A 22,400-nucleotide genomic window follows, 5' to 3' on the forward strand; every position below is an offset into this window, starting at 1 on the left:
TTGCGGATAAGAATAGTAGGGGATTGTGATCCATCCTTAGCGCTTATTTCGGTGGAGATGCTGTGCTCGAGATTCGCAAGCGATGACCCAAAAGCGGAATTCGCTTTGGGGTTAACCGACAAACCAGGCAAGTCATCTTCACTGTGCCGGTCAAAAATGTCTCGGAAGTGCCCCAATAGAAATAGAAATGAAAGTCCAGCACACGACTTTTGCGGTTTGATCCGGATCATAACCAAGGATCATTGAGGGTCATGCCAAAGCGAAAGGATTGAGTGGCACTGACAGGCCGCAAATAGGGGAGAGAGCACGAGAGCCATAAGTTTTCGTCCGCTTCGGCTAGCGTTCGGTTCCACATTACTGTGTCCGGGACACGCCTTGGGACCGGATTGGCTTGGGGCCTCTAGGGCTGTGAGGCAAAGGGGTTTATAAAAAAGCTTGACCTAATGCGATTGTCAGTCTGGCACTCCTGAATGGGCAAAAGAACATGCGACATGACCTTGTGGAATGTCGATGATTGACAAATCGAGTAATAGCTCACGAGTGATTTTGTAATATTAATGGCAGACGGGGCCATATTGAACTCTCTCTCTCTTTTTCTCTAGCAATGGCCTCTGTATGGCCCTTTGCCCGGCTATGACGATCTTTGTATGGGCCTGTACGCGTACAGAGCAGTCGTTGTCATTGTGTTTTCTGTCACATGGAGGAAATCAAATGCCGCTGTTGGTTTCTCTCGGTGATTTGATCGCGTTGAAGATAAGATGAGAGATGAGGCTGAAACCAGAAGTCAATTGCCGGGTTAGCCTAAAAGGGAAAGCGAGCACATTTGCGACAGAGTACATACTTGTACATAGCATACAAGACTGTTTATAACCATGTCTTCATCTACTTCTCTCAACTCTTACAATATATAAGTTATAGCTTTGATATGAACAAAAGGTCCAGTCAGTCGAATCCCAAACAGGCAATATTTTCCCTCGGTCGCATCCCCGCATCGTCCAGAGCCTCCAAAATGCCTTATCGCTTGGCTTCTCGTCGCATTCATCGCATTCCCCAACTTATCCTGGGCTCCTCTATTGTATTCAGGGCTTGATCCGCAATGCGACGAGTGAAGAAATCCCGAAATGGCTGTGCTAGATGCAAGAGTAAACGCGTGAGTCCTGCGCTTATCAGAGACAGACGAGTACTAACGACCGCCGTACAGGTCAAATGCGGCGAAGAGAAACCTCATTGTAATCGTTGCACTAGACTGGGTATCAGGTGTCCCGGATATGTTCAGTCGCTGCGTTGGGTGACCAACCACAGTGGCATTCAGTTTGAGAATGCTACAGTGACAAGAACGGCCAACAATGCTGCTACTCCCAGAGCAGCTCGATCGCCTGCTCCTAGAGCATCTAGAGCACCGGAAGGGCTTATCGAACCGCCATCAGTGTTCTCCCAGTCAACAGCCTTGGACGACGTGGATAATCCCGCCACAATTGGTACCACCACCGCTACCCAGGACCTGCCAGACCCATCCAGCCTGGAAGTAGATGGCACAAACGTTCTATGCGAAAACTTATGGGACGTCAGCGGAAGCTCTCTACCAGAACTAGATGGCCTTTCCTCTCCCTCTTCGGTCGCAGCATCGACATCCGAGGAATCAACCCAGCAAACAGACTCGCCGTTTGCTGCAAATCTCGCAACAGCAGACTTATCAAATATCTTCTCGCTAGCAGCGCCAGCGTTCCAAGAGAATAGCAGAAACTATGGCAACTTCTCACCAATGGCCATTGTGCGCAGCTATCCTCCTCCGTCCTTGAGGCCGCAGCACATTCCCCAGCCCTTAAATGGCAACACATCCTGGACCCTAATCGAATACTACTTCAAGGAAGTAGCAGCGCTGTTCTCGAGCTATGATAGCCAGATGAACCCCTTCCGTACGACGGTATCTCGTCTCTGGGGATCATCATTGGCTATGTGTCGAACGATGCAGAGCATGGCCGCGGCGACACTAGTTCATGATTTCCCTCAATTCGGGCCGATGGGATTGAAGATGCGGAACGAAGCCGTTGACATTCTTACCAAGGAGTCTGAAATGGATGATAAGTCCCTCCTAGCATTGCTCATGCTGGGACAGACTGCTAGTTGGCACGATCCGAAGGACCTGGGGATTTCATTCTTCAATCTACTACGGAAGCACCTCAATGACAAGTCTTCTAGTGCGGAGCCATTTCTATCCAGACACGGCAAGAATCATCAGTTCTTTGAAGAAGCACTGGTTTACTGGGAAATGCTCCTCTCCTTTGTCGCGGACAATGACTCGCTCTCTCTGTCTGACACGATCCCCGGAATGGAAGATTTACTTGTTCTCCAACGCATGCCTCACCCTTGGACTGGAATAGCCCGCGACACACAATCCGCAGTCCAGGAAGTAGGCAGGCTCGTCCGTCGGGAACGAAAACGCATCCGCGCCCAGCACTTCACCTCTCAAGAGAACATCACCCAAGCTCAAAAAGCCATCAACGAAGCAGAGCAACTCGAAGAAAGACTCCTTGGACTGGCCCACCCGGCAGAGACCGAAATAATCAGCCCCGGCGACGACGACACACCCGTCTGGCATCTCCTAACTATGGCTGAAGCCTACCGATGTACGGGATTGATACAGCTATACCGCGTATTCCCGGACCTTCTTCGCTACCGATTACCATCACCAAACACCAGTACGATCGATCAAGACCCCTTCCTCTCAGACCCAATCCTAGGCAATGACTGTAACCTAGACGGCTTCGAATTTCCTTGGCTCAACACCAACAGCCCAAAGAAAACACCACCAGAAACAACAGCAACCAAAACCAAAGCAACAGACTCCTACTACAACACCTGGCTCACCGAATTCACCTTAACGACCCTCTCGCGCCTAAAAACCATTCCCATGGAATCCCGCACCCGCTGCGTACAGCCCTTTCTCTTCGTTGCATCGAGTAGCGAGCTACGACTTCCTACTGTTCCAATGGACGAGTCCAACACCAATGATCAAGGTAATAGTAACGAGGAGAATGTATCACACGCCGTCGAAGTCCTGCGAACACGCAAATTCGTCCTCGGCCGTCTAACTTCGTATCTACATGTGTTACCACCGAAACCAATACATGTGTGTTTGCAATTGGTGAAGGAGGTTTGGAAAAGGATGGATGCTGGTGGGAGGGATGTTTATTGGATGGATGTTATGATGGAGAGGGGGTGGGAGACTACTATGGGGTAGTTCTGTTGTAATCGGTTGGTTATGAGTCATGAGTTACATTGAATTAATGAGAATGATTGTTTATTTCGAGAGTATAAAGAGTATATAACACCGATATGCTCCATTGCTCTTCAGTTCATGGCAAATATCTAAGAACTGCACAAAGATAAGACAAGATAACCGAGATGAAGCCCTGGGTATGCAATAACACAAGGAAATAAAAGAATAGGAATAGATTATTATACATAGAATCGAATTAGGCCCAGTTAACCATGAATTAAACATATACCATGTCACACGATAAATCAATCAATCAACACATACACGCGTCCCTTTTTCTCAGTCACAAGATATTGTAAGTATTAAAGAATGCTAGAAGTCAAAGTTGGGTCAAAGTCGAGAAACGAAAGTCGTCATGCATGGTCGAGGAACAGCATCAACGTAGGGACATGGCCGATGTCAAGGAAACGGCGACGCCGACGCCGACGCCCTCTTCCAGAACTTCCATCCCTCACGCCGCTCATCACCACCTCCAACGCCGACGAGGCGGTCAATGCCGTCCGTCCCGATGGCGTTTTCAAATTTCTGCTGGTCAATCTCCTCGCCGCCTTCCTCGTCGGTGCCGTTGCGGAGGACTGCTGGCCATAAGACTCCGATGCCGTCGCCGCCCAGAGTGGTCTCGTATTTTTCGAATCCCTCTGCATTTAGCTGGGTCTCGAGACCCTGTAGTGACTCTTCTTTCACATCTGGGCGGACAAGCGTAATGGCGCATCCACCGCCTCCTGCACCTGTGAGTTTCGTCCAGCCAAGGTCGCCAACCAGCTCGCGGATCCGTTCTAGCCGAGGATGCGATACGCCCAATGAGAGGAGGAGGCCATGATTGATGCGGAAAAGCGTGCCCAGGGCCTCCAGGGTCTCGCCCTTGTCCTTCTGGTCGCAGATGAGCTGGTGTGCAGCATCGGTGACCTTGTCAATGGCGTCGAGTATTGTGTCTGTTACCAATGGGTGCTCTGCCTTCAACTTGCCCACCTTGGCTACTTCTGTCAAGGTTGAACGGCTTTGCTTGGTGTTCACAAGCAACAACCGCGCCTCGGGGAAGTTGGGCACTGGGGTTACCATGGGCGGGTCACCCCTCCTGTAGAGCAACGCCTTTCCGCCTGCTGCAACTGTGTTGTCCACCCCACTGGGGTTCCCATGTATGCACATCTCACCCACAAATGACCAGCGGTTGATGCGCTCGATCTGTACTTCTGCCTCGTCGGACGGTTGGTCGGGATGCGGGCCGGCCAGGGCGCGGATCTGGGTTAACAGCGCCGCGCTTAGACACACGCATACGCTAGCGCTGCTTCCCAAACCCGCGCCTATCGGGATAGTCGATCGCATGGTGTACACAGCGCCGGGGCTCTGCGGCGACCCGAGGGAGAGGAAAAGGTAGAGGAAGGAAGTAGCGGAGCGGACGTGGATCTTGCGCTGCTCATCTGGTCTACCCAGTGAAACGGCTTCGGCGTGTGGCTTAACCGCATCGAGGAGCTCAGGATCCAGCGCGGTGACCAGGTCGTAATAGAACTTCTTCTTGGATGGGTGGTGGAAAAGGTCCCAAGGTAGCGAGTCGATGTCCCACGTATGATCCAGCCCAATATCCCTAAAATTCAGTGTGACCGTGCGATGCGATTTCGAAAGCGTCGTGACGTGCAGGTAAGACCGCAGCGAAATAGCCGCTGCCATGGCTGCCTTGCCGTGAACGACTGCGTGTTCGCCGTAGACGATGACCTTTCCGGGGGCCGACACCATAAAGGCAGGCGCCATTGGCGACGATGCTTTGCGAGCAGCCATATTCTTTCTATTTGTTCTTTCTTTTGCGCTGGTGCTTATCGAGACGCCGTTGGGGAGAGTATTATGCGAGGACGAACTGGTGGGTGTAGGAGCTGAGGTGGTGGCAGTGGTGGTGGTACTCGATGCGGAGGTACAGGGGGTGGTCGAGGAGATATCGCCGTCGGAACTGTCGAAGCTGTCGGGGCTGTCGTACTCGCGCACGCAATTGCTGACCACAGCTGACTTGATGCTATTCTGACTCGACATGGTTCGGTGATGTTTGGCTCTGAAGCTGGCGTTCTTCTTACGGCCGCGACTGGGCATCGTCAGGGGGAAGGCGGTAAAGGAGGGCGCAACAGGATCAGGAGAGTAAGGAGGAGAATAAGGATAAGATGGAGGAGGAAGAGGAACTGGGGTATTATAGACAAAATGCACAAACAGAAGGAAGAGAACAGAAAGAAGAAGGACAATTGTTAGGAACATCTTGAAAGTACTAGAGTAAACACGGACCAGGCCAATCGCCTTTGTCACAATAGTGCTGACCACTCTCTAGATAGGGGTATATAATATGCGATCAAGACAATAGTATAGTTATAAGACAGTAAGAGATGCTTCTTATATATACGGCAAATTCTCATCAAATTTCTATTTAGTTGGGTCGTATATACATGTCTATCTTACCCACATATACACCTGCATCTGCATAAACGCCAAAAGGGAAGAAAAGCAGTCGCAATCATAATCATTTGGATCTTCTACTCAAAGATTCATTGTTACCGTCATGCTATTACTATGAACCAACAGGCACGGCGGCAGTCCCTGCCACAGCACATCCAGATCACTCAGATACGATTCGCTCGCCTCTTCACTGTGCGACGTTCCATCACTCGGTGACGGCAGCGTCGTGAAAACAACTGCTGTCTCCGCGCTCTGCTGGATCATCAGCTCGTTCAGTATTAGATGCTGCGCCCGACTGGGCAGGTCATTGAACGATAGCGGCACGGCCGCTTGGCTAGGGTAGCCAGATGCTGGTTCTGCTGGTTCTGCTGGTGCACTTCCAGGGACGCATAAATGACGGGTGTAAATCGAGTCAGCTTTACTCTCCGGCGAGGATCGAGGCGGCGGTGAGTTGGCAGCAAACATAATAGACGGACCCCCAGTCTCGTCCGCATTGACTCGGGGTTCCGGAATGGGCGACGAGCTGAAGCGATTGCTGGATGGGGAACGACTGGGTTTAGGCCGTACAGGTGGTGCTTGGCTTCGGGGTGTAAAACTTCCCTCTTCGGAAGGGGGAATGACAGATACCATTGATGGTCCTGCAGCATCAGAAGCTTCGTCTTCCCCTCCAAGAGAAACTGTACCCGGAGATAGTGCGGATTGACTCGGACTCAAGATGCGTGGCGCTTGGACCCCGGTCATTGTGTTACTGTCAGCCTCATCCCTGCGGTTGTCATCATCATAGTCACCATCGCTGCCGCTACCCGGGTCATCGACGTATGGCTCAAATGTGCTTTCATCGCTATCGCTGCTGCTGCTATCACTGCTATCACTAGTGATATCTGTGATATCATAATCCACGAGCGCATCAAGGAGATGGTGTGTTTGCATTCCGAAGTTAACGTTGCCAGTTGTCCGGAAACTGGAAATCGACCGGCGACGGCCGTCCGACGATTTAATGAACCGCTTCAATCCACCAATCTTGGGGTTCTGCACCTTTGATCCGCCATCGTGGCTTGACGGATGCCAACTGGAAACACGACCCGGTCGATTAGGACCCGAGCCTCTTTGAACCCTGGCGCTGCGGCGTATCCTCTGAATCTCTTGCCACCATTCTTCATCCTTCAGCACTTCATGGGCCTTCTCCCGGGCCTTTTCCATTCCCGGCGACTTGTCGCCGTTAACGATTGCTCGATACATTTTCGAATCACCACACGCCAGCCAGAAAACCATGACTTCAGCTTCGATTCTTAATTTCTCGAGAAGCGCTTCAACCCGTATACGCTCGTCTTCGACATCCGTCTCATACTCGACGAAGACTGATACCCGTAGCTTGTAAGATTTCTTCCATGACGGAACCGTGTTGAGAATGCATCCCAACTGAAGAATCAGGGTATAAGTGTCGAAATTTGTCGTAAGCACATTCCGTTTGCTTTCGCTATCCGCTCCCAGCGCCGCAGACATCTGAATGGGCCAGAGATCAATGTACCGTTTGGTATTCTGCCCGTCAGCTCTAGGGAACTCAAGATGCTCGAATCCTTTAGCAACCGCAACGTTGATCCGTAGCTTGAACAAAAGATCGTCGAGGACAGTCACGTAGCTCTTACAGCTCATCCCGGGCTCCTCCCGGTTAGCATTCAGCGTTTCCACCAATGACTGTCCTCTGCGGAACTGATCAATAATGACAATATTAGGCCGCATCCCTCCCAGACCCGCATTCAAGACGACGTTCCGGATGCCCCATTCAGCAGATGGAGACACGGCCATGTTGACGAAAGCTTTGACTTTCGAGGATTCTACAAATTTTGTCCACGTGCTCTGCTGGCGACGTGCTTCAGGAACAGCCGCGGTGAAATCCTCCGTCACGAGGACGTGGCCAAGCACAAAAAGCGCCCCCTTTTTCAGAGAGTTGCAGAACGAGACCATTTTCTCTTGGTCGTCAATATTGCTAACGAACAGCAAAATCTGTGGGCGCCAAAATTTGACATGCTCTTGTCGTAGACGGAGCAAGTATTTGCGAACTTGGTGGTAGATCAGACTCTGGCTGACGTCGCCCCACGGCTTGGGAGGCGAGTTGTAGTGAATCAGTAGGAATAGCAAGGCTAGAATACCAACGCAACCTCCCGCGTAGAGACCGTCCACAAAAAACATGCTAATTCCACTGACTAACGTCCCGGCAGCGGCAGTTTGCCAGTTGAAATAATGGAAAGACGGCCGGAAGTTAGGAGCAGAACCAATCTTGAGCAGGAAACACGCTAAGTTAGTCACTAAGAATGTCATGAGATAAGTCATCGTGACAAAAGACGCGATCTGGTTGATGTCGAAAAGCATCGTAAGCTGGGCGACAACATAGGTCATGACGATGGCGTAGATAGGCTCGTCATGCTTCTTGGTGCCTTGACTGAAGATACTCAGCCCTGGAAGTAGGCTGTCTCGAGCAATGGCCTGGAGGAGCTTTGCGGAACCGATCACTCCCATTAGTGAAGAGAAAAAGGACGTCGCAAACTCTCCGAGAAGAATGACCACACCAGAGAGATTGACCACTTGCATAACGTTGGCATTATTATAAAGAGACGCTCTTGTTATTGATGCAGCCATGGCGAGAATAACCAGAGTATAAGTGATAAAGGTCAATGCCAAACCAGAGAGTGTCCCGGAGGGAATTGACCTGCTCGGATTTCTGAGGTCTCCGGACATGCTGGCACCAGCAAAGATACCTCCGGTAGCAGGAAACAGAATTCCAAAAAGATCCTGGAAATTCTCCCGTCCGGGAATCTGGCTGCCAGCCGCATGCTTCGTAAACCTTGGCTTGAGATTCTCCATCAATGTTCGAAGACTCAGTCCCGTAAATTCAATCCCAAGTCGTGGAACGCTGAAAGGCTGCATGACCAATACTGATACCGGGATGCTAAAGGTTGCCACCAGCAAGACTACAAGTAATCCATTGCTTGCTCGAGAGAATATGGAGCTTCCGGCCAAGCAGATCCCGGTGCATAGGATCAAGACGACGGTCCCCCAGAGGTACTCCCACCAAAATCCTTCCTGGAGGAAGTTGCCCCAAGTTCCAGATTCTGCTCCGAAGTTCTGCGCAAAGCAGTCCACCAGACCGACAGCGTTCATTCCGGTGTTCAGAACATATCCCAGGTAAAACACAATGCCAATGGAACCACCAAATTCCGGCCCCAAAGACCGAGAGATCAAATAGTATGCGCCGCCCCCTTTAACAGTTCCATTTGTTGCAATGGCAGAAAGAGACATGGTGGTGACAAGGTTGATAGTATAGGAAACGAGAAGTAGTCCTATTCCCCACCACACTATTAGCAGCTGCAGCAATGCACGGACTGAAAACACCACTCACCCAGAATTCCCAGCAAGCCAGCCTGCCCGAGGATAAACCCAAAACGCAAGAACATCAGAATGCTCAGTACGTTCAGCGTCGTGGGGACAAATACTCCCGAGAATGTTCCCAGCTTGTCAGATCCCTCCACCTTGGGTCGACTCTGGGCCTTACTCCTGTCGCGGCTAGACTCCCTTAACGGACCAGCAGAGAGCGACAAATGGGATCGTGCCCTTTCCTGCCCTTCACCCTCTCCATTGTCCCGTTTATCCCACCAACGAAAGAGACTGCTAAAAAAGTTCGAGGGTAATGAATGACGCTGACGGTTGGATGGTCGAGATGACGAGGAGTTCAATGGTTCATATGGTCGAAATGATAGCCTGTGGCGCCAGGACTGGAGGAACCCGCTGCTCTCCTCAGGCGATGCATGCGCCGAATCACTGGGAGCAAGCCTGGAGACATCCTCTTCGGGGGTTCGCGTCGAGAAATTGGGTGTTCTCCGAGACATGGACCGGCCGTCTGCCATGAGACTGATGCGATTGATGTTGATAGTCTCAGGTACCTGGAGACGAATTTCGGTTCCTTCACATAAGAACCGTAAACATTGAAATGCCTCGGCAAGCCGGGGTTTCAGATTCGTAACAAAACAGAAAAAAAGATCGCTAAAAACAGAAAAGGGTCGAAACAAGTAACAAAGAGCAACAATACATGTAAACCGATGCCCTTCACAGACCAAAAAGGGAAAATTCGCACCCGGCGTTGGCGATGACCTCACCGGACAAACAGTGCAAATCAGCCAATCCACCGCCAGTCACGGGATTCGACGCTTTGGCTAGCTGAACGGTGAAAGAGTCCGAATCGCTTCATTTCTCCAACTTTCTCGTTCTCTCGCGTGGCTTTCTTGAACAGGCTCATTTCGTTCGTGAGAAGTGTCTCTGGGTTCTTATCTGGTGTTGCTCGTATCTAATCGGCTTTATTCGTCACTTCTCCGCTACTTAAGCGCGTCGCTCGTTATCCCAAGAGTCAAGGTCTCCGCGCATCTAACCGTACGAATTTACAAGTTGGTATCACGATCCCTAGCATAACCCGACAGTTGAAGTGGAAATCGGAAAGAGAAGGTTAGACACGGTGGTGTTTGAATAATGGCACAATCCCTAGATAACGGAGAGGGCTCGTCCCGCCAACCTCGATCAATAACACCCGTGCCGATCTCTGAGATGCGTTCTGGATCTCCTTCGGTAAATGGAAGACCGCGGCAATCTTCAATGGCACGGTTAGCGTCCGGGATACCTTCGTCTCCGGGATCGTCTCCGGCTAGACATCCACCATCGCATCCATTGCCCACCGGACCGGACCCAGACCTTCAGAGAGTCGAAAACCAGTCCTCCTTGCCAGGTCCTGGACAATCAATGATCGCGTCAGGTCTCCAGGATATCCCAGGTCGGTCATCCCCAAGACTCGAAACACAGATAGGGCGAACCGCATCTCCCGCTTTGCGGCCGGTCAAGTCCATCTACGGCTCCTTTGACAACAGATCCAACACGGATAGCCCAAGCCACGCTGGAGCTCCGGTTGAGGACCCAGAAGTCGTCAAGAGACACTTGGTACAGCCCCATCAGGGTTCGCCTAGCCGGCCCGCGAGTTCCTGGCAAGACTCGACGAGTAATGGCGACGATGAGTTCTCTAGCTTGAAACTCCAGGGAGGCGATGTGACGAGACAGATATACAAGTGGGCGCAACAGGCAGAGGAAGGGGATCTTCCAGGGAAACCACACCGAAGCAAGAGTTTTAGTCACACGCGGCCACTCCCGGACGCCGAAACAATGGACATCAACACGATCCGGGTGCCAGGAGGATTCCGGAGAGACCATATACGAAGAACGGTAGGCTATCCCTATGAAGAGAGTATCAGTGGCTCAAGTGCACGACCAGCACCGGCTCAGCCTCACTTGCCGACAAGCAACTTCCTCGAGTTCTTGACCCTTTACGGCCACTTCGCAGGTGAAGAACTCGAAGAAGACGATGAGGTCTTGGGTCCAAACGAGTATTTTGGCTCTGATACGTGGGACGAAGGCGAAGGCGGAGAGATAGGAGAAGAAACTGCCCTTCTTCAGCGACGAGATGCGGCCGGCAAGAGGGTACGCAAGCCCCGAGGTGTGACTGGAACCAATGACAGGTGGGGAGCGGCTATGCTTCTGCTCAAGGCTTTCATGGGCACTGGTGTTCTCTTTTTGCCCAAGGCCTTTTTTAACGGAGGCATGCTATTCAGCAGTTTGGTGCTGCTTGGTGTATCGCTTCTTAGTTACTATTGTTTCGTCCTTTTGGTTAATACTCGATTGAGGGTTGACGGTTCATTTGGTGACATGGGAGGTATTCTTTACGGAAAGCAGTTTCGGCACATTATCCTAAGTTCAATTGTGATCAGCCAACTCGGGTTCGTGGCTGCGTACACGGTCTTCACGGCCGAAAACTTGCAGGCATTTATCCTTGCTGTCAGCAAGTGCAAATCATTCATCGACGTCAAGTGGTTGATATTATTGCAAGTGCTTTTTTTCCTTCCCCTTTCATTATTCCGTGATATCAGCAAACTCGGATTCACTGCCCTCATTGCAGATGTATTCATCATGCTGGGCCTGGTTTATCTTTACTACTACGATGCCACTCATATTGTATCGCAAGGCGGCGTCGCAGACATGAAGAACTTCAACTCATCTTCATGGACGCTCTTTATCGGAACTGCTATCTTCACGTTTGAAGGCATTGGTCTTATTCTTCCAATCCAGGAATCCATGAGGCGTCCGGAGCAATTCCCCGGTGTCCTCGCTCTTATCATGATAATCATCACGACCATCTTCCTCTCCGCAGGTGCTCTCAGCTACGCAGCCTTCGGATCCGAGACCAGAACTGTCGTACTCCTCAACATGCCACAAGACAACAAGTTCGTGAACGCAGTCCAGCTTCTCTACTCAATGGCGATTCTCCTGTCTACCCCACTGCAGCTGTTCCCGGCTATTCGTATCATGGAGAACGGAATGTTCACGCGTAGCGGTAAGTACAACCCACGCATCAAATGGCAGAAGAACTGTTTCCGTTTCTTCCTCGTTTTGTTCTGCGCTGTCATTGCGTGGGGTGGCGCCGCAGACCTCGACAAGTTCGTGTCGGTTGTTGGCAGTTTTGCTTGTGTGCCTTTGGTCTACGTGTACCCGGTAAGCTTCTTTTATCCCCTCTAACAGTCTCCATAATAACTAACGTTGAATTCTAGCCACTCCTACATCTCAGAGGCTGCGCCCGATCCCATCGACAAAAAATCCTGGATATCACTCTCGCATGCTTTGGCATCATCGGCTGTATCTACACGACCACACTAACCCTCTCCAACTGGGTTAGCGGAGAAGTTGAGAAGACTCCTGGATACTGTGATTCATGAATTATGACATGACTCCCTTACGATCATTATACGACTAGCAACTCTCTTGCTTTTCTTTTGCAGGCTAGGGCATTTGTCTGTTTAGCCATGTTTTTAGCTTGCCTTTTCGGCTTTTGGATGAAAATATGACGGTTTGTGTATTTGTGTATCTTTGGTTTGTGTTTTTGAGCATTGCGTGGTAGAATGGCTTGTTAGAATGTCCCAATAGTCAATACAGAATGCATTTTAGAATACTCTTGTTTGTTTAGTTATCTCCATTGGATATATCATTCTGTTCACTTACCATCCATTATAGTCCAGCTAAATTGAGGATATCTCCAACGTAACATGCTAAATGGCTCACAGTTCAACAAGTACCGAAACCAATGCATGCATACAAGCTATACAACTATATAAAAACAAACTCAAAACCATAATACCCCGTCATTACTTTTATGCCCCAGCCTCAGTAGCCTCCTTACCCGTCTGCGCACCGCGCGCAGCAAGCTGAGCTTCCCGGCCTCCCCAGCTATCAATCAATTAGTTTCATTTCTTTGTTTCTTCCGGACGCTAGTCCGCGATGCTTATGGGTAAAGTGGGGAAACGCACTTCCAGTAGCTCAAGTACCGATAACCTTGCGTAGCTTGAGCAGAGAAATTGACAAGGTGGCAGCCGAAGAGGAGGTAGTTGGCAGGCGAGACGGCAAGGGCATAGCGCATGAAGGTGGCCGAGTAGATGGTGAGAGCGCCGGTCATTGTTCCGGAGATGCTGGTTGGTATTAGTGTGTGTCTGTGTCTGGGGCAGGACGGGTGCGATGAAAGAGCGATTCGAGGGTACTGAGGGGTGTAAGAGCGTACATTTCAGGGTCCTTCTGGGTGTCCATCACAGCAGCGACGGGGATACCAAAGTTGGAGACCGGGCCCCAGAAGTCTAAACGCCGGGATAAAGTCCGTTAGCTATTTGTCCGCGATACACATGTAGATAACCCTGTTCATAGGGTTGGTGTTCATTCTGGCGATCTATTGGCCGTCTTTGCATATACAGATGGTATCAAATGTGCATGGTGGTCTCGTGTCTCGGCTGGAATGCATTATTGAGGGAACTCAGGCGGGTAATACGTACGGGTCGAGCAGACATAGTCCAGAACCTTGTTGGAGCGGATCTTCGCATTGATTGCCTTGATCGCGGCGGCCATTTTTCCAAGTATCAAAAAGAAACGAGAAAACGTGGGAGAGAGTGGGAGAAGAGAGCTTGCGCTGAAACTGACCGTTGACGGACAAGAAGGTGGGCGTTTCCGCTGCCAAACTCATTTCGGAGTTAACCGGCTTAGGGTCACGTGCATCAGATGCGGAGTCGTTTTACGGAAGTACGCCATACAGCATACGCGCATTTGCAAAAGAATAAAAACTATTATAATTGCGCAAAATATCCATGTATGTATCTAACATTACTTCTGGTTGATCCCGGAAAAGGTTTGGTCGACCTTGGGCTTCGTCCTCTTGGGGTCATGTCTGTCAACCGCACGCGCCGTAACGCCTTTGCCTGGTAGAATATCGGTATGCTCGACCTGTTAACGGTCGAATAGGATAAATCTTTTTTGTTTTTGTCATTTTCCTTTTCCTCCTTCTCGTCTTGTCACCAATTGAACAGCCTGCCGTGCTCACTTCGCGGTCGAGAATTCAGTTCGAATGTAGCCATGTTATTCTTTCTTCCCACGATCAAATCACCGTCCAAATCCTGGCGGAGGGAATCCTCGTCCTTGTCCCGGAGGCTGGAAGCCCGGAGGTGGTTGGAAAGCACCCGCTGTAGTCTAATGTTAGTATAGCCTTCATGTGAGATCGGCTTGGAAACACTTACGAGGAGCACCCTGTGGAGCAAATCCTGGAGGGGGGCCAAAGCCAGCTAAATTATTAAAGTCAGTATGCCACCTGAGTCTTTCAATAATCATTGTGAAAGGGAAGCTTACGGGGACCTCCCGGAGGGGCTCCACGTCCAGCGAATCCCGGCGGCGGACCACCAGGGAAACCAGCCGGAGGGAAGCCAAAACCACCCGGCGGGGGAGCACCAGCACCAACACCAGCAGCAGGACCTCCAAGACCAATAGGAAGGCCTCGTCCAGCGGGCTTGCTGATACCTGGGCCAGCTGCGAGGGTAGCGGCGGCGGTCGCAGCGCCAGGCACACTTGTTCCGAGTCGCGAAGAGGGATCGGCTGGTGGAGGACCGTCGACGGAGCATGAAACAACGTGGGTACCGCGCACGATTGTAAGTCCAAGGGTGCGCTTCTCTTCAGCCTCGACGAGTGGAGCGTTGTTCGGGCCAGCCGCGGGCTTGGATTTCCGCTTGACGCGACGGAATTCTTCTGTATCGGCAAGGACGATGTTCATGTGCTGTGATGATACAGTTAGTTAGACACTACAGTGGCTATTCTGGATTAGCCGTTACCAATTACCTTATCAAACGCGAGCATTTGTCCGGTCATTTGTCGGCCATCATTGAGCGTCACTCTCATCTGGTAGTTGATCTGTCACAGCAATTAGTTTCTCCCATCACTGAAGCTAAGCACCAAGGGCGCTCAAGAAGCTTACGAGGTTTTGCTAAAGATGAAAAGAAAAGACGTTAGCCCAGCCCTGATTCCCTGCGCGTAACGAAGCCAGCAATGAAGATAACTCACCATCTTGCCCTGCCTGTTGGCCGCCATGATGGCAGGAAAGTGCGCACGAGTGCGACTTTAGCCAAAGATACCAAAGAATGAATAAATAAAAGACAGAAGAAGGTGCCTTCTTGTCTGTCTTTCTGTCTGCTGGAGCTCTGCTATCGCCTTTAGCTAAGCTGTCGTTCTCTGCTGCGGCCACCCAAAGTCGGGATCGGACGCGGCTCTGCGGTTAGCGCCAAATTATGCCAAGACGCTAAGGGCTTTCTCGCTTCCCACGTCCAGCCCACACAGAACACTTACTTTTTACAACTCTTTCTTTTTCCGTGTCTTTCAAACTTCAGTCGACCAATTCAACGCCCAAGGAGTCATCATGGTATGTTCCTGACCATACAAAAAATATAATACAAATATTCTTAATTTTGAACATTTCTAATTTCGCTATGCAGTCGGACGGAAAGGACAAGAGCGCCAACCCCATGCGCGAGCTGCGCATCCAGAAGCTGGTTCTGAACATCAGTGTTGGTGAGTCTGGTGACAGACTTACTCGTGCCGCGAAGGTGCTTGAGCAGCTGTCTGGTCAGACTCCGGTTTACAGTAAGGCGCCCTTTTCCCTGGAATCGAGAAAGAAAAAAAAAATTTTTTTTGTTGGAGGCCTGGACTGACATGAATTTGCGTGACTAGGCAAGGCCCGCTACACCGTCCGTACCTTCGGTATCCGTCGTAACGAAAAGATCTCCGTTCACGTTACCGTCCGTGGCGCCAAGGCCGAGGAGATTCTCGAGCGTGGTCTCAAGGTCAAGGAGTACGAATTGAGAAAAAGGAACTTCTCCGAGACCGGTAACTTCGGCTTCGGTATCAGCGAGCACATCGACTTGGGTATCAAGTACGACCCCGGCATCGGTATCTACGGTATGGACTTCTACTGCTGCATGTGAGTGCACCTTTCCCGACTGCCGCAAAATACTCCAAGTGGGAGGAAGAGACTGATTGATTCTCAACAGGACCCGTCCCGGTGAGCACGTCGCCAAGCGCCGCCGCTGCAAGTCCCAGATCGGTGTCAACCACCGCATCAACAACACCGAGACCATCAAGTGGTTCAAGAACCGCTTCGACGGTATCGTCCGGTAAATATGATATCTCCTTCATGGGTCTTCTGGGGAAAAGCGTGTGGGGGTCGTGTTTATTTTACGATGAATTGAACAAAAACTTTTCTTCCGAAAGAAAAAAGGGCGGCAGGCGTTTTCTCGTTCCGGGCATGTCGCACTCCAAATACTCCTTACCACGACATAAGGTTAGATGTGTTTTAGCGATATCAAACTACCAAGTTTTACAGAAAAACGCATCTACTTTTCACAATGAAGGCTTCACGAAGGGTGAATGTTTCCGCATAACCATTGTTGAAAAGATGTTTTTGATGATGCTTTTCTTTTCTCCGTGCACCGTTGTGGTCATGGAGGCGGCCGTCGGAGGCGAGGAAGGGTCTTCCAACAAGGCTTTTCCTCTTTCCACCAAACAACCATTTCAACCACGGTTGTTTGTAGTCCTCTTTTTCCAGGTGTCAGAACCTCGTCCATTCTACTCGAGACCGTAAGGGACATGTGCCCTAAGTGGCTGTCCAACGGTAGATTATGTCCGGGATGTCCATCGACTGATTCGTAGACAATTGGTATCGTAGTATTTGCTCTTCTGTCCTGCTGCATATTGGAACCCTACCTTGATGCTCATACCACCTTACGCTTGTTCTCCTTCGGTTTCTTATCCTCAGCTCCTACCTATACGCCATGGTATTTCAACATATCAACATACTACTCCCCAGACGAAGGTTGTCAATAACGCCGAAAGGTCGATTAAGATGCATTGGATGGAGTCTCTATTGCCCTTCATTGATCCACAATTGAATATTTTGAAGACCAAATCAGTAAAGATAGCTTATATGGTCACGTTGCGCCGGCAAGACCCGCGACCCCCAAGGGCCGTAAACGCCATGGCTAGCCGGCCGGTTCGCCTAAGCTGTCCACCTCCAGACGTGCGCGTCTTCGTTAGCATCGAGGTGAAGAAGGGCTGTGGAGATTTCGTTGGTGGCATTTTTGTTGTGCGGTTTTTCAGAACTGACAAACTTCTGGAATGAAGGAACACTCTTAACGCGGAGAAAGGCGGGTCGTGGCACGGATTTTGGCAATAAGGTCTTCTTACGAAGTTGGACAAAATACATTGAGAGATCATTCTCATGAGTTAGCTTGAGAACGGCATATCTAAGATTCAGGTTACAGAAGTGCTTTATTATAATAAACCATGAGGTATCTTACGTTATTTCTCAATTATCATTGAGAACCAACCCTAATCTAAACTCTAACCATATGAATGAGGGACTTCGGTTGGTGCAAGTTTGGACAAATTAAGACAGTCAAAGCCGTGTGTTATGTATGAGTTAGAGGTGATTACTCATTCATCTTCTATTACGCATTTATATACACTGTCCAGCTACGAATCCAACTTCCACTTCTTTTCACGTCCCATATCAGCATACCACCCCTTCACATAATCCAATCCAGCATGCGGCCCATAAACTTCCACCTCCCACTGCGGCATAGGCGCCGGCAACCCAGTCTCCTCTAGACACGATTCCCTCAACACCTCGAGATCCCCACCACGATCATACTTCGAAAATTCACCCCCCTGAGCACGCATGCTCGCTCTCAACAGCTCCGTTTCCTCCACCGCGACACTGAGATTATCAGTCAGGACGACGCCGTATCCGGTTTTTGCACCTTGAACGGTAACGAGATTACGTTGGACTTCAAGGGCGACTTTTTCAGCGGGACGGGTTAGAGGGTCGCCGAGTCCACCTCCACCCCATGTTGTCCATTCGAGAAGGTCGCCTGGGTTGACGCCGATATGGTCGCATTTTGAGGGGAGAATTTCTACATCTATCCCCCCCGGGTCGGTAGAATGTCGGTATAATGCCTTTCGAGATCGTTGCCCTGGTTTTCCTCCCTTCAAGCCCCACGGTTTCGTGAACCATCTGTCGTCGTGGAGACTGATCTCACCGCGTGAGAGAAACCGGTATAGCGTGCGTTGGGCGTTACCGCCGCGGTAGAACCCCGGTCCGCCGGTATCAGGGACACCTCCGTTTGCTTCAATGCGCAGCGGATAATTCAATTCGATACTCTCTGTAGGAATGGACTTGATAGCCGGGAAGAGACAGTGGCAGTCTGGTCCATCGCCTGCCTGTCGTGCAGGAACGCCGCCGAAACCAATCTGATACAACTGGTACCATTCACCATCGGGTTTGAACCCGGAATAGAAGAAGTGAGGCGAGTCGCTGAATCCCGCGGCGGCTTGATAAGCATCATCTTTCTGGCCAATAAGGGCTTGCACCATGTCCAGCGTCCGTCCTAGGAAATGCGTTCTGCAGGATATGGGCGCCGGACGTACTGGTTTCAGGACCGTTCCTTCGGGAATGTACACGTCGATTAAATCATGGAAGCCGTCGTTGATTATTGTTCCCGGTGCTGCGGCAGTGATCAGGTAAAACCCGATGAACATTTTGAACATGGTCTCGGAGAGGTAGAAGTTGATGCTGTGCGAGCTCTGTGGGGAGGTTCCACTCCAGTCGAATTTGAGGCCGTGGTTGCCGACTTTCTTCATCGAACAGGTCAACGCCCAAGGACCGATGCCGTGGCCATCGTCATCAACGAAATCGGTAAATGTACTTTCCTTGTCGTCGAATTGGCGCTCGACTATCTTGGCGAATCCGGTGCGGTTCCGGTACAGGAGTTCGTCGCAGGCGGCTAGGTATACCTCGCATCCGAAGCGGGTGGCTAGTTCGCGGACTCGCGTAGCTGCCATGTTGCAAGCGGCGATGATAGCGGTGACATCGGACCGGCACCATGCTGGTTGTCGAGAGTTCCGGCACAAAAGCTCTAGAAGGTCCAAATTCACAACTCCTTTGGAGTACAGCTTGATGCACGGGACCTGGATACCATCGTCGAAGACAGAGGTAGCATCAATCGACATACTCCCTGGCACCATACCACCGACATCAGTCAAGTGACCAAACTGCGAAGCCCAGCCGATGAGCTTACTCTCGTAGAAAATGGGTAGGAGCACAATAACATCGTTAAGATGGCTAATCGCCCCTTTAACCTGGTAGACATCATTCGTGATAAACACATCGCCATCCTCGATGCTGCCATGCCAAACTTCTAAGAACTGGGTAATAAAGCTGCCGAACTGGCCTACCAGCATCTTGCCCTGGCTGTCGGTGATTACATTGAATTCGTCTTGTTGCTCGCGGATGGCTGGAGACATGCTGCAGCGGAGCATCATCTTGTCCATTTCGCCGCGGATGGAGGACAGGGCGGCTGAAACGAGGGTTGGGATTAGCGGGGTATTGCGGACGAGCTCTGATGAGGATACGTCGTTGCGTTGCTGGATTGGGCTGGCTGCCTCTTCATCGACTGGTCTGATGATGATGTTTCCAATGCTGTCGATTTCTCCGTAATATCCCGGTAAAATCAGCGTGTTACTGTCCATTTCTGTCACGATACATGGTCCGACGATGTGGATACCGTCTTTGTTGATCTTATACCGGTCCCATAGAGCTGCCTGTTGTTCTTGTCCTTCAACTATGATTGTCTGCTCGCCAAGTTTGGCATCTGCAGGTGGTTCCCTCACCGATGCCTTGTCCAAGTGCTGCATCTTCACACCGGGCGAAGCATCCTCCAACACAACACCGAGTCGCATCAGTTCCAGCTCAAATCCTGGAAGAATGTACGTGAATAGCTGCCGGTGCTGCTGCTCGAACTTTCCTCGCAAAGCTGCATGCCATGCCTCTGTATCGAGGATTAATTCATCCGCTTCCAAATTGACGGTAACAGACAATTCCTGTCCCTTGTACCGAAGATCTGCCTGATGGTTTGTGTTCCAGGTAATTGGCCATGATTCAGTGGATGCTGACCTCCGCAGCGTTTCTCTACACTGCTGCTCCAGCTTGGCGTACTGCTCTCGCAGCTCGGTAGAAGTCGTGTCAGAGAGGAGTCGGATAAAGGTAGCAGATTGCTCATGGCTGAGCTTTGTGGTCACATCACCCTGGGCACATAGTGTTCCCGGTGACTGGGGAATGATAACGGGCCATGCGCCGAGCAACTTGCCGACAGCGTTGGCGTGCAATGGTCCTGCACCTCCGAATGCCACCAAAGCGAATTCCCTAGGATCGTAGCCCTGCTCGACAGAAACCAGTCGGAGGGCGCCATACATCGTCTCATTGACGATCTTGATAACATCCTCGGCCGTTTGAGTAACTGGGAGGCCCATTTGCGTCGCAATGCTCTCCACAGCCGAGACGGCAGACTTCACGTCCAGCGCGAACTCACCACCAAGGAGCGTTTTAGGTAAGTATCCCAATACCAGATTGGCGTCTGTGGCAGTTGCCTGCTGTCCTCCTGCACCATAGCATGCAGGTCCCGGCTTTGCGCCTGCGCTTTCAGGACCGACGCAAAGTGTCTCAGTAAGCTCCAAATAAGCCGCAATAGAACCTCCTCCAGCACCGACAGTTTTGACATCGACGGCGGGCGAGCGAACAGACAGGGTATCGACGACCGTCTCTCGTCGCAGTTGCGGCTTGCCGTCGTAGATAAGCGTGCAGTCTGTGGACGTGCCACCCATATCAAGTGTAATCAGTTTCTTGTACGGTGTGTACTGCGCTACAGTGTCTGCAATCCCCTTAGCACCTCCAGCCGGTCCGGACATGAGGATATTCACAGGCAGCTCCCCAGCAAGTGTAAGACTCGTCAAACCGCCATCACTCTTGAGAACACGAATCGTCTCACTCTCCGTCGCAAGCTTCCCAGCCAAGTTTCTTAAATACGTCTGCACAACAGGCTTAACCAACGCATTCGTACAAGTCGTCACCGTCCGCTCATACTCCCCCACCTCACGCAGCACATCAGCAGAGCAAATAACCGCCACATCACCCCCCAATTCCTCCCGAACAATTCCTGCCACAATCTGCTCATGCTTATCATTCCCATGCGAATTCAGCAACGAAACCGCCACAGCCTCAGGCCTATGTCTTGCCGCCATCTCCCGCACCCGCACCTTCAAATCCGCAACATCCACATCCACAACCGTCTCCCCTCGAACAGACATCCGCTCACGACACTCAACAACCCTCTCCAACGGTACAATCGGTTCCGGCGGTGTATAATGGATCCAAGCACCCAGGCCACCGGGAATATGCGAGCGTCTTAGCGCGAGGATATCCCTATGACCCGCAGTAACGACCAGCGCCGTGCGTGCGCCTTTGCCCTCGAGCACGGCATTGGTCGCTGTCGTCGTGCCGTGGTGGATGAACCGGAACGTGCCGTTGAAGCTCTCGTCACGCTGCTGGAGTTGGCGGCGCACTTTGGCGATGCCGTCGAGGATACCGATGCTTTGGTCTGGGATTGTGGTGGGGACTTTGGCCCGAAGGGTGTGGCCGATGGGGGTGAAGACGAAGACGTCTGTGAAGGTGCCGCCAACGTCGACGCCTAGTTGGTAGCCGTAGCCTGTGTCGTACATGTCGGAGACTTGTTCACGGAAAGTCAAGGATAGCAAAGAGCTGGAACTATGCTGTAGACAGGGACATGCGATGCGGCTACAATGCAATTTAAACAATAACAGCAGCCAGTTTATATCAATTGAGGCAATTTAACGGCATGCATGAACCGAATGCATCGCTTGTCTATGCGCACCAGTGGTGTGAATACGAGGTGTTGAAGATCGCCCCCATAGCCAGGTTTATTGGCTCGGTTGGCACTTTCTGGCAGAAGCGTAAAAAGTACCGTTATTCGGGTGTTTGAAATATGATAGACGAATACTCTAAATCAAGAGGGGTTAAGGCTCTTTTTTGTTGTTGTTGTTGTTATTGTAAGGGTAATGGTGTTACATCGCGCCGTGCTATGTTGATAAGCCGGATTTGTTCGGTAACCACGTTTCTTGGGTTGACATGGTTGTACTCCGCATATTAAAGGTTTTACAGTCCTGTGTCATTGTCTAGGCTCGAGTATTTGAGATTGGTCGATAAGGAGTCCAGAGGCGAAGTGAGATAAGTATACTCCGAGGTATACTGAGTACAAAATACGGAGTCGTCTTCTCAGCCGCATCGGCATGCATCTGCGTTCAAAGCACATGCAAATGCAATGCATTCCGAAAAACGGATAGTGACTATCCTCGGAAAATAGTCTCTTCTTTAGCATGACTCGTTATCCTGATT

At 50.9% G+C, this 22,400-nt stretch overlaps 8 protein-coding genes across 8 annotated transcripts; 3 read left to right on the plus strand and 5 right to left on the minus strand.

Annotated features, from left to right (window-relative positions):
• Positions 1-1,096: 1,096 nt before the first annotated feature.
• EURHEDRAFT_456676 (uncharacterized protein) lies at positions 1,097-3,241 on the plus strand (the record flags this gene model as incomplete). Its single annotated transcript, XM_040784372.1, has 2 exons — positions 1,097-1,150; positions 1,202-3,241. The coding sequence occupies 2 exons, from the start codon at positions 1,097-1,099 to the stop codon at positions 3,239-3,241; spliced, it is 2,094 nt and encodes a 697-aa protein (XP_040638580.1).
• A 320-nt stretch (positions 3,242-3,561) lies between these two features.
• Positions 3,562-5,981, minus strand: erg12 (mevalonate kinase). Its single transcript, XM_040781982.1, has one exon. The coding sequence runs from the start codon at positions 5,513-5,515 to the stop codon at positions 3,680-3,682; it is 1,836 nt and encodes a 611-aa protein (XP_040638581.1). The 5' UTR covers positions 5,516-5,981; the 3' UTR covers positions 3,562-3,679.
• Positions 5,792-9,594, minus strand: EURHEDRAFT_515636 (putative cation chloride cotransporter; the record flags this gene model as incomplete). The annotated part of the gene is made up of 2 exons (XM_040786398.1): positions 5,792-9,048; positions 9,108-9,594. The coding sequence occupies 2 exons, from the start codon at positions 9,592-9,594 to the stop codon at positions 5,792-5,794; spliced, it is 3,744 nt and encodes a 1,247-aa protein (XP_040638582.1).
• Positions 9,595-10,228: 634 nt separating this feature from the next.
• EURHEDRAFT_403001 (putative amino acid transporter) lies at positions 10,229-12,513 on the plus strand (the record flags this gene model as incomplete). The annotated part of the gene is made up of 2 exons (XM_040780185.1): positions 10,229-12,292; positions 12,349-12,513. The coding sequence occupies 2 exons, from the start codon at positions 10,229-10,231 to the stop codon at positions 12,511-12,513; spliced, it is 2,229 nt and encodes a 742-aa protein (XP_040638583.1).
• Positions 12,514-12,636: 123 nt separating this feature from the next.
• Positions 12,637-13,771, minus strand: EURHEDRAFT_412734 (pyruvate transporter MPC1). The gene is made up of 4 exons (XM_040781983.1): positions 13,615-13,771; positions 13,350-13,422; positions 13,102-13,260; positions 12,637-13,021 (listed from the first exon to the last, which is right to left on the minus strand). Exons 1-4 carry the CDS (start codon positions 13,685-13,687, stop codon positions 12,946-12,948), a joined length of 381 nt encoding a protein of 126 aa, XP_040638584.1. The 5' UTR covers positions 13,688-13,771; the 3' UTR covers positions 12,637-12,945.
• Positions 13,772-13,908: 137 nt separating this feature from the next.
• On the minus strand, positions 13,909-15,338 carry EURHEDRAFT_412736 (small nuclear ribonucleoprotein-associated protein). Its single transcript, XM_040781984.1, has 6 exons — positions 15,164-15,338; positions 15,078-15,086; positions 14,942-15,013; positions 14,459-14,879; positions 14,350-14,394; positions 13,909-14,295 (listed from the first exon to the last, which is right to left on the minus strand). Exons 1-6 carry the CDS (start codon positions 15,188-15,190, stop codon positions 14,216-14,218), a joined length of 654 nt encoding a protein of 217 aa, XP_040638585.1. The 5' UTR covers positions 15,191-15,338; the 3' UTR covers positions 13,909-14,215.
• A 215-nt stretch (positions 15,339-15,553) lies between these two features.
• On the plus strand, positions 15,554-16,577 carry EURHEDRAFT_73589 (60S ribosomal protein uL5). Its single transcript, XM_040787641.1, has 3 exons — positions 15,554-15,739; positions 15,827-16,076; positions 16,147-16,577. Exons 1-3 carry the CDS (start codon positions 15,586-15,588, stop codon positions 16,271-16,273), a joined length of 531 nt encoding a protein of 176 aa, XP_040638586.1. The 5' UTR covers positions 15,554-15,585; the 3' UTR covers positions 16,274-16,577.
• A 979-nt stretch (positions 16,578-17,556) lies between these two features.
• On the minus strand, positions 17,557-21,857 carry EURHEDRAFT_412738 (hydantoinase/oxoprolinase). Its single transcript, XM_040781985.1, has one exon. It carries the CDS (start codon positions 21,704-21,706, stop codon positions 17,627-17,629), a length of 4,080 nt encoding a protein of 1,359 aa, XP_040638587.1. The 5' UTR covers positions 21,707-21,857; the 3' UTR covers positions 17,557-17,626.
• Positions 21,858-22,400: the final 543 nt, after the last annotated feature.

This window comes from Aspergillus ruber, assembly GCF_000600275.1.
Source record: "Aspergillus ruber CBS 135680 unplaced genomic scaffold scaffold00014, whole genome shotgun sequence".
Lineage (NCBI taxonomy): Eukaryota > Fungi > Ascomycota > Eurotiomycetes > Eurotiales > Aspergillaceae > Aspergillus > Aspergillus ruber.